This window comes from Podarcis raffonei, chromosome 9 (genome assembly GCF_027172205.1).
Source record: "Podarcis raffonei isolate rPodRaf1 chromosome 9, rPodRaf1.pri, whole genome shotgun sequence".
Taxonomy (NCBI): domain Eukaryota; kingdom Metazoa; phylum Chordata; class Lepidosauria; order Squamata; family Lacertidae; genus Podarcis; species Podarcis raffonei.
Window position 1 is genome coordinate 22488441 of NC_070610.1, and position 11333 is coordinate 22499773.

The 11333-nt window shown below is 45.9% G+C and overlaps 1 protein-coding gene across 1 annotated transcript; it reads left to right on the top strand.

The window, feature by feature from the left end:
• Nucleotides 1-723: 723 nt before the first annotated feature.
• UCHL1 (ubiquitin C-terminal hydrolase L1) lies at nt 724-10833 on the top strand. Its single transcript, XM_053403239.1, has 9 exons — nt 724-875; nt 1492-1503; nt 3100-3228; nt 7241-7391; nt 7582-7667; nt 7760-7807; nt 8834-8903; nt 9905-9963; nt 10377-10833. The coding sequence occupies exons 1-9, from the start codon at nt 843-845 to the stop codon at nt 10461-10463; spliced, it is 675 nt and encodes a 224-aa protein (XP_053259214.1). The 5' UTR covers nt 724-842; the 3' UTR covers nt 10464-10833.
• The last annotated feature ends 500 nt before the right edge of the window (nt 10834-11333 follow it).

The window sequence follows — 11333 nt, forward strand, 5'->3', positions numbered from 1 at the left end:
AGATTCACTGGAGGGGGAAAAAATGCAAAAATTTAGACAGGTCACGCTTTACTCATAGATGAGGTCAAAGCCCCACCCTCTTGAATTTCCTCTCGTCACACACCTGTTAAAAGAAGCAGGATCCCTGCAAAGCAAAATAAACCTTTTATCCCCAAGGAATAGCAAGCCGAATTTGCAACAGCGACTTGGCAGGGCTTGCTAGGCGTCCGGGGAAACAAGCAAAAAAGAAATGTATTATTTGCTAGCGCGCGATTCAAAGTGGGCGCATCTCCGGACAATCCCACCCCCTCGCCCCTTGCAAACAGTAGCGGGGGGAAAAGATCACTTTCCCCGGTTGCTGGATTGCGACGTCGGAGAATAATGCAGCTGGTTCGCGTTGCTAAAGGCTCGCCCTTGCACCACCGCTTGCAAACGCCCGTCCGTTTGCAGGGGTTCCAGTCTCGGCGAAAGCCCCGCGTGCATTTTTTGCAAGCAACCCCGACCCAGCGAGATCAGGCGACCTGAGGATTGTACTAAACCCCGGGGAGGGGGGCGCGACCACGCCTATCTCCCACTCGCGGCTGGTTTGCGCACCTAGGGGAGCTGGGGGGGTGGGGTGGGGGTGGGGAAAGAGGGCGGGAGCGTACCATTGCTGCAAGTCGGGGGGAAGCGCCTTTCTCCGGGCTCGCCTCTTGCCCCAGCTCCTTCCTCCCCCCCTCCTCCTGCCTTGCAGTGAGTCCGCCCGGTGGCGATATATATAGAGCGGTGGGCGGGAGGCAGGCGTGTGTGTGTTTTTTTCGGGGCGCACGGTTCCTTGCAGGTTTGGGCGCAGTTCGGCCGGGCAGGTTTGCAGGATCGAGACAATGGCGTGGCAGCCCATGGAGATCAACCCGGAGGTGAAGGGGAAATCTAGGGCTAGATGGGGGGCGGGGGGAGAAGCATGCATGCATGATGGGGAGTGGGGTGGGGGTCCTCCGCCCCAAGGCGTGCCCTATACAGTGCTACCCCGGGTTAAGTATTTAATTCGTTCCGGAGGTCTGTTCTTAACCTGAAGCATCACTTTAGCTAATGGGGCCTCCTGCTGCCGCTGCTGCACGATTTCTGTTCTCATCCCGAAGCAAAGTTCTTAACCCGAGGTACTATTTCTGGGTTAGCGGAGTCTGTAATCTGAAGCGTCCATAACCCGAGGTACCACTGTACATGGCTGGCTTCTCCAGGCGCATGCAGTTTCTTACCCATGGGCGTTTTTGAGATGCCCTAGAGGGGAGGGATAAAGGCGGCCAGCAGTCTGTCTGGCATTAAAAATAAAATCGGAATGGAAGCGTGGGCAAAGGATCCTCTTTTCCTTCTCCACCCTCTCCCCCGGGATTCCCCAAATGCAGACATCGACGGCGCCCAGGTCTCACTTCTCTTCGCCGATTCCGCGATCCAGACACAAGATGGGAGGCGGGCCCCGCCCAGAGACAGGCTAACCTCCCTTTCCTTCATCTTTCTCCCGCTTTTGTCTTTCAGATGCTGAACAAAGTGAGTGGCCGCGGAGACCTGGGGAGGAATAAGGCGCAGCTCCTCTTGGCGGGGCGTTTCCTTAAGTCTCCCTTTCAATTCATTCATTCATTCAGTTAACTCATCGGGAGGCTTGAACGCCTGGAACCCTAGAGCATAGATTAGATACATAACTCTCATCCTGGATCCTTACTGATGTTGCTCGTGGGCATATTTAGGCCGACGGGAAGGGGAAACAGGTTAGGGGGCCGGGGGCTCCCACATCGAGTCATGATGGGCAGGTTGTTCGTGGAGTGGGCGGCAGGTGGCGCTGCAGCCCCGCGTTTTGTGCTGTGTCACGGCTGGGCAAGGGGCCCTTAGGAAGAGAGTCGGGAGGAGAGACCCCCCCCTCCTGCCTCTGAGACCCTTCTTCTCCCCACTTCCCTGCAGGCTTTGAGCCTGATTCCATTATAAGCCATGCAGAAGGTCCTAGGGGCATCTCTGAATCTGGAGGATTTATTCGGAGACCTCGTCTTGCCATGTGGGTGCTATTCCTGGATCCTATTTAGTATTCCTCTGGAATGGGGAAGCTTTGGTGGTTTACGTAAATGTTGTTGTACCAAAAAGTCTGCTTTTCATTTGCTATCGGTAACCGGCCTTCCAGGTCTTTAGGAAACGGCTGAGGCCCTCTGCGTATGCTCAGGCGCTCCACGTCGTCAGGGATGCAGCAACATCTATTGTAGAATAGAAGTCGAGATGCGGAAACTGGATCTTGGGGCTGAGCCATAGATGCCTCTAATGCAGTGGTTCCCAACCTTTTTTTGGCCATGCCCCACCTAAGCATCTCTAAAATCCCAACTCACTCCCTGACATATAATAATAATAATAATAATAATAATAATAATAATAATAATAATTTATTATACCCCACCTATCTGGTTGAGTTTCCCCAGCCACTCTGGGCGGCTCCCAATCAAGTGTTAAAAACAATTCAGCATTAAATATTAAAAACTTCCCTAAACAGGGCTGCCTTCAGATGTCTTTTGAAGATAGGATAGCTGCTTATTTCCTTCGCATCTGAAGGGAGGGTGTTCCACAGGGTGGGCGCCACTACCGAGAAGGCCCTCTGTCTGGTTCCCTGTAGCCTCACTTCAAAAAGGGAACTCCTATTCACGTGGAGGAAGCCTAAAGAGCCATTCACTGTTAATAACTCATTCTCGAATTCTCCCCCCAAAAAATTGCCCCCCTGTGGGGAACCATAGCTCTAATGTCTCCTCCCCTCTCCAGATACAACAACAGTCTTGGTTAATATGTGCTGACTTCCCTCCTTGGCATACCTAAAGGGATGATTACTCGGGGGGGGGGGGGGAGCTTTCCACTACTGACAAAATGCACCTTTTAATAGTAGGCATAACTAACGTGGTACCTTTAAGGAGATGATGGGTGGCAGCCCCCATCCCTAGCCAATGGGTTTTTGGATGATAGGAGCTGGAGTCCAGAAATATCCTCAGGGTACCAGGACTAACCTGAGTGTACAGGGGAATGGTTTTTTCTACTCCAGATTCATGATGTAGGGTGCTAGGGTGTCAAGTTGAGGTTGATTCTCTCCCTGGTTTTGTGCCTCCCCTAACCCGGCAGGTGCTGTCTCGCCTCGGAGTTGCCCCTGGCTGGAGGTTTGTGGATGTGCTGGGGTTTGAGGAGGATTCCTTGACTGCTGTCCCCACCCCAGCTTGCGCTCTGCTGTTACTCTTTCCTCTTACTGCTCAGGTGAGTAATGGAAGTCGAGCAAGGGCAGGGAGGTGAAACCTGCTGCTTGGCAGGCAAAGAACTCTGGAAAATCTCTCTGCTTTTTATATTACGCTGTTGGCGTGCAAAGGATGGTAATAATCCTAAACTGCGATAGTGAATGAGCAGGGTTAATGTATTGAATTGGGATGCTGAGCATAGAACCAGGCCTTGTGGCCAGGAAAAGTCTGATGTTTTGCCATGTCCTGTAGGATTCCTGCAGCTAATAGGCTTAGGATCCAGCAGATTCGTAGCTATCCCAACTCAGCCCCCTGAAATGTCCCATTTTGGGGAGTGACTGCTAGCACTAGTGCCTGCTTGTCTGAGCTTTTCAGGCACAAGCGGCACTTAGCTTGTGCTTTCAGTGCAGCAGATCAAGGTTTGGGTTGCTTTGCCTGCTTCCCAAAACTCTTACACAAATGTGGCCTAGGACTGTTGATCTGTCTCCTCCTTTACCGACCTGCAAATCGTGAACCCTCATTGCAACTGTGGACGCCTATGCAGCGGCTGCCACTATGAATCGGCAGCTTCCTAACGTGAAGGTTTGAGGCCTCTGAAAACAAGGAGCAGTCATTAGAATTAGATCTCTTGTGATGATGTGTCTGGATTGGCTGTGGCCATCTCTAGAAACGCAGTCTTGCTGACGATGACTTCATCTTGGTATGAAAAACTAGAACAGGTGGATTTGTAATGAAAGAGCTTCTCTAAGTAAAGAATTCTGAGGGTCGGATGAAAAAAGCATCGTCATTCTCGAAGAGAATGATTATGGGAAGGACTAAAAGTCCGTTGAGGAATCTACCTTTCCAGCAACAGCTGCATCCTACGCTGTGGGATTCTTACTACTGATGGGATTCTTAAAGGTCCGGCTTTGGATATTTGTACAGTGGTACCTCAGGTTACATACGCTTCAGATTACAGACTCTGCTAACCCAAATATAGTGCTTCAGGTTAAGAACTTTGCTTCAGGATAAGAACAGAAATCGTGCTCTGGCAGCGTGGCGGCAGCAGGAGGCCCCATTAGCTAAAGTGGTGCTTCAGGTTAAGAATAGTTTCAGGTTAAGAACGGACCTCTGGAACGAATTAAGTACTTAACCTGAGGTACTACTGTATCTACTTTGTTCTCTGTATGTCTGTTTTGAGTTCTTTTCTTATTATTTTTAAATAAATGTTTATTGGAATTTTACAAAACATAGAAATCAAACAAACACATATATCAAAACAGAAAACAGAAATTACACACTTAATAAAGAAAAAAAAGGGAAAAGAATCCACTTTTAAGTTTCAAGGTTCTATATCCCTCTTTTCCTGACCTCCTCACATCTCCCTTTTTTGTATTCCTCTTTATTCCATCAAATTCAGCAAATTCTAATCCTCTTTCAAACCTCATTTATAATTATATATTCCCACTTATTATGTCTCTAATTTCCCATTATCTTGGTCCTTTACGCCAACCTATATACTTTGACATAATATTATTCTAGTCATAACCCCCTTCTCTTTTTTAAAATTCTTTTTTCATACCTCTTTTAACCATATCCCAAATGCCATGTTACCTTCACATCCCACATCATTTTAACATTCAAACATTTTACAATATTTCTGTAGATAATCCTTGAACTTTTTCCAATCCTCTTCCATCAACTCTTCTCCCCTGTTTTGAGTTCTTTTATTCCCATGTTCCACTTCTGGTTATTGTTCACCTCTTGAGGGTTTTTTCTTCTCTGTTGTAAAATGGTCTTATGTTGGAAGGTGAAGGTATTTGATATAGAATCATGGAATCTTAAAGAGTGGGAAGGGACCCCAAGGGTCATCCAGTCCAACCCTCTGCAATGCAGGAATCTCAGCTAAAGCATCCATGACAGATGGCCATCCAGCCTTTGCTTAAAAACCTGCAAGGAAGGAGCGTCCACCAACTCTGGTGGGAGCCTGTTCCACTGCTGAACAGCTCTTACTGTCAGAACGTTTATCCAAATGTTTAGTCGGAATCTCCTTTCTTGCAACTTGAAACCCGCCTATTTTGTAGCTATTTTGAGCAGTATATTTCAAGCAGAATCTACGTGTAAGGAATGCACGCCAATGTATGTACCTCGGGTTACATACGCTTCAGGTTACAGGTTACAGACTCCGCTAACCCAGAAATAGTGCTTCAGGTTAAGAAATTTGCTTTAGGGTGAGAACAGAAATCGTGCTCCGGCGGCGCGGTGGCAGCAGGAGGCCCCATTAGCTAAAGTGGTGCTTCAGGTTAAGAAGAGTTTCAGGTTAAGAACGGACCTCCGGAACGAATTAAGTACTTAACCCGAGGTACCACTGTACAGGGAACGCACATGGATGGGCAGGGTATCAAAATTAAGGCATTCCAACAGCAATTTGAAGGCTGAAACATGGAATGTATCTCATTCAAGAGACCCAGAGTTATACCCAGAAAAAATGGGACACTGCTCTTTCCATCTACCCTGGCTGGTGATCTATGGAGATTTACTTGAAGCAGTTTAGGAAGTGATGCCATGATAGTTGGAAATCTTTGCCTGTGGGCTGTAAAAAGGGCTCATGAATACATTTATGAAACTGCATTGCACTAGAAGTCTTTACGGGAATTAATGATTAAGGTTTATAACTGCATGTACATAATGACTTGGCCAAGTTATGTTGCCAGCGGTAGCTCATTTGAAGCATGCTTCAGTCGCTTTCCCTGAACTGGTTCCATTGGATTGTATGATTTTTCTGTGGTAGGTATTGGCCACAAACCATTTGTAATACGCTAGATAGCATGCATCACTTGCTAAATGCTTGAGATTTTGAAGCGGCCTCACTTTGGGCTCTTGGCTGACTTGTGATCATTATTCTTTTAATTGTTAAAGCACGCTGTGGCTTCTCATCTTTCTAACATGCATTTATAAAAACAAGTGCAAGCAAAACATCTGGTTGCTGAAAATTTATTATCATGGGCTAAGAAACGCTTTGAGCTCTTAACAGTTTGGGACCAGTTTACCTGCAAGATCACCTGACCCCATAAAATGTCCATTCAACATCTTTAATCTCTGGAACTGGCACTGTTAATAGATTCAACATAATACATTTGATGTTTCAGTGTGGCAGCAACCACAATTTGAAGCTCCCTGCCTAATAACATTAGGCAGGTACCTTCCCAGTAATCTATTTCAGCACCTACTAAAAACATATTTCTTTAGACAAGCCTGCCCAGTTATGTAGACCAATTACATGTGTTTTAATTGTTTTTAGCTTGTTGCTAAAATATTTGAATGCTTTAGTTGTTTTTAGCTGTTTTTACAATGGTACCTTGGTTATCAAACTTAATCCATTCCAGAAGTCCGTTCCTAAACCAAAGTGTTCCAAAACCAAGGCACACTTTCCCATAGAAAGTGATGCAAAACGGATTAATCTGTTCCAACCAACCCCTAAAACAGCAATTTAACATGAATTTTACTATCTTAACGAGACCATTGATCCCTAAAATGAAAGCAATAATCAATGTACTGTACTATAAAATAAATAAGGCAGCATTGTAGATGATAAAAATTAAACAAAATTCTTACCTGCACTGATGGGGGCTTTATCCATTTCTGCAGTCACACAATTAATCAGTAGCTGAACTGGGTTCCTTCCACAGTCACAAAAGCAAGTTAACTGAAAAAGCCACAAAAAACAAAACAAATAGCAAAAACAAAAGTGCCAAACTTAATCTCTTCTGGAAGTCAATTTTCGAAAACCAAGGTGCAGCTTCTGATTGGTGCAGGCACCCCGGAAACAATAGCCAGCAGCCGCATCAGACGTTCGGCTTCTGAAAAATGTTTGAAAACTGGAACACTTCCAGGTTTTCAGTGTTTGGGAACCAAGGCATTTGAGAACCAAGGTACCACTGTACTTGCTTTGAGAGTTTTTTTTAAAAAAAACAAAACAAAAAATCAAGCAGTATATAAATTGTATGGGGGGAAAAATAAAATGTTACCTGACCAATACACCTGTACATTTGTAGCATGAAAATTTCAGAAAAAAGCAGATGGAAGAATTGAAGGGCCAAGAAGTGAGCTCCAAAGTCTATTTTGTGAAGCAGACAGCCAGTAATTCCTGTGGAACAATTGGCCTTCTACATGCAGTGGCCAACAACCAAGATAAAATTTTATTTGGTAAGTATGGGGGAAGCGTCATCCAAGGGATACAAACCCATTGGTAGGAGATAGTATTGGCTCTAACCTGTGCAACTGCTGACTTAAGTAGGGTGGAAGTTGATTCATTGGACAACCTAAGGCTTGCGCTTGCAGCTGGTTCATCATCTTGTGTTCTGCTGCCATCCCCCTAATTTTTATTTCTTGGCAGATGAAGGGTCTGCACTAAAGGAGTTCCTCACTGCAACAGCTGACCTCTCTCCTGATGAGAGGGCAAAACGTCTTGAAAACAACAAGGTAAATGACATGGGAACTTGGGTGGAAGCTTCTTAATGGTGCCTTTTTTTATAAAAAAAAATGCCTTGTGTTTTTTTTACCATCCTCTGCAGGCCATTCAAGAAGCCCATAATGCAGTAGCACAGGAAGGCCAATGTCGGGTAAATTTCTCTTGAACTTAAATAGGCTTCCAAAGGTAAAACGGTGGTGCCAAGAACTGGCGACGGGTAGTTGGGTATAATAGTCCAGGCCCCATGTAATGTAAACTCTTCTCTCCTCACCTCAAATGGTGAAGATGGATGGGATATGTGGGCCAGTGGAGCTGTTAGGGCAAAACTGTTTTCTGGCGCAGGCCAAGCTCTGAGAGAGATGCTTTTAACACTCCACGCATCGTGGAATTATTGAAGTGGAAGCCAGCTGTGCATAGTGTTTTGGCTTTCCTTCCCTGGTATTTTCACAGAAATCTCCGTCTCTTTCCACCCACCGCTAGTCTTTTTAAGTGGTTTGGCTTCTAAAATAGGTGGTCTTACCAGAAAAACTGATAGCATAGGCAAAGCTTGCTTGCTGGTGTGTATCTAAATCTTGGTGCTTGGAGTAGAATATGCCACAGCGGCCAGCATTTTTCAAGATGTGTGTTAGAGGACTTGCAGGTGGTTCCCACATCTGTGTCATTAAATGGGCCATTTGGGTAAATTGCTTAGTGAGGCTGCTGGTGCCTGAAACCCTCAGGCTACTTAAGGTGCACCTCCATTATCAACATTATTTAACAATAACAATAATAATACTTCATTGCTTTGGACCCTGTGAGATGCCTTCCTCCACATGTTTTTAGAACACGGGAAAACCTTGGTAATTCTGCAGTATACAAATAGCCAAATAAAATATCTGGCTGTCTTCTTCCTGGTAGCAAAACCAGCAATAGAAAAATAGTCTACGACTCCTACTTGGCCAGCAAGTCTGGGATTCTGTAATCCTGGAGAAATCCTATGGTTTGTCAGCCCAGTGACCCCTTTTTACTGTGCAGCGCCAGATGACAAGGCAGTAGCAGTCTATTTGTATATATTTGGCACATAAGAAAGGGGGTGGTTGTTGTTAGAGAGGTTATGGGAACCATAAAGGGCAAAATCAGGAAGCAGAGTGTCGCTAAAATATTCTTCTTTGTTGATCATCCTATGCATCCTCCATAGGTTGAAGATGACAAAGTCAACTTCCATTTCATTCTTTTTGCCAGTGTGGATGGACACCTCTATGAACTGGGTAGGTTTGTGTGCTGCCTCCCCCAGTATAACACCGAGTAGAACAAATTGGGATTCTCTTGGGTCAGGGTAGAGGGGGGGGGAGTTGAATTGGGGTGGCCAGCTTCTGCCCACATTATCTAGAAACAGCCTGTGGCTTGCCTAGTAGTTGAGCACAACATCGGCAAGGATTGCTGCCCTCCCATTGGAATTCAGGGATTGGCTTGTCTGAAGCAGTTTGTTGCAGTCCCCCAAAACATGTCCCACCACTTTCACCGGGGCAACTGATCTTTGTCGAGAGCAAAGTTGCATTAGCAAGAATTTCAAGAAAGCAGCACTGGGTAGGGTGAGAATCTAATACTAAACCTTAAATTGGGCCTTTTGCTAACCTGGCCCCTTGCAGACGTTATTGGGACCCAGCTCCAGCATGGCCAGTGGTTAGAATCCAGAACGTCCTGAGGGTGGCAGGTTGGGAGGGGCAGAGAGACTGTATATAAATTGTTGCAGTATATCTGTTCTGCTTCTGAAACATCTGGAGCCGCTTGGGTTGCAAGCAGAAAACCAGGGGATGAGATCCAGCATTGCAACGCTACTGCAAATTAGGTCCAGAAGCAAATAAATGCAGCCCCACAAGGGCATGGCCTAAGTTGCTTCTTCCTGCACTAGCGATAGTCTGGTTGGCGGTTCGAATCCCCACAACGGGGAGAGCTCCTGTTGCTCGGTCCCTGCTCCTGCCAACCTAGCAATTCGAAAGCACATCAAAGTGCAAGTAGATAAACAGGTACCGCTCCGGTGGGAAGGTAAACAGTGTTTCCATGCGCTGCTCTGGTTCGCCAGAAGTGGCTTAGTCATGCTGGCCACATGACCCGGAAGCTGTACACCGGCTCCCTTGGCCAGTAAAGGGAGATGAGTGCCGCAACCCCAGAGTCGTCCATGACGACCTAACGGTCAAGGGTACCTTTACCTTTAGCATACTTTAAGTAAGTGGTTAAGTCATAAACCTGAGCAACAACTTGGTTGCAGATGGACGAATGCCTTTTCCTGTAAATCACGGAGCGAGTTCGGATGACACCATGCTGAAGGTAAGCATTCTTACAATTGAAATTTCTGACATAATCAAGTCTTTTAGATTGCACTGCATGTGTGTCATTCCTTACTTGGCAGATCCCAGATTTTTCTTTGTGTATTTCTCATTCTGTAACCACATGGGGATGAGCAAGACACAGTGCCTAGAGATGGGAGCTCTCAAGAGGAGCTAGTGAGATGGCTTCTGCTATTCCTAGCATCCTATCAAAACGCTGTTTACAGCTACTCCTTGCTCACAGCTTCAGTGGGGAGAAGTATAGATGCTGATTATCTACATAATGACTGGCTAAAACTATAATGTGAGCCCACACTTTTCATGGATGAGGTCGACTTGATGTCAGGTCTACTGAGGCACTGCGTTCATGCATTTAGAACAGTAGGATAACTACCTGTGTTTTTTGTTTTTCAGGCTGCTGCCAAGGTCTGCCGGCAGTTCACAGAACGTGAGCAAGGAGAGGTCCGCTTTTCTGCTGTGGCGCTGAGCAAGTCTGCCTGAAGTTCAGGAGTTAGAGTGACCCCATAGTAGGCCCTCACAGAAAGCAATCCAGGCCCCTAGTGCTTTAGTACTTGTGTTTAAAAAACAAAAGCACTGCTGTTCTTGATATTCCGTTTAAAGTGTCCTGCTGATCCTAGCCTCATTACCCCCCCCCCACTACTTACTCACAGCAGCTTCAGCAGAGCTGGTCTTAAAAGTTTAGCTCCAAGTCTTTGGCACTTCAGATATGTTGGGTGTTGGGTCCCTTCTTGACTGCAACTTGTTTAAATGCTTCATAGGGCTTCCTTGGACGTGTGCCTCCAAAGTTTCTTTTTAAGCTGTTGTGACTTCTTGTCAATCACAAAAATAAATCTCTTCTTGGTATTCCAAAGCAGAAGGTTTTGTTTTTGCTTTTTTGCACGGCCATCTTCGTCCTGGGTGTTGGAAGGTGATCTACTTATAAAGCAAGATATTAGCTAGGGGTGTCTTCGTGCTGTCACTGTTTTACTGGTGGGTTTCAAGCACATTCCAAAATTAAGTTTGCACAGTTAATGTGGATTAAAGTGATCCCTAGTCCTAGCATGATTAAGTCTGCTTTAATAATAATAATAAGCCTGCAGATTAGGAAAGTGATTGGGAAATGCACTGGAGTGCAGGATGAACGCATGAGTAATGGGAAGACCCCAGCAAATTGGGGTGAATGCTCATTATTTTAGAGCCACCCTGTAAACAAACAAGAACAGAGGCCCAGTGAAGGGCAGGCATAGTCTAAATACCCGGTAGGCTTTGTGAATGCCAAATGGGAGGGGTCTTAGATGCTGCCCCTACTTTGCAAAATGAGTTGGGCTGTGTTGGCTTTCTAGTCCTTGTAATTTGGGCAGAATTCCTGTT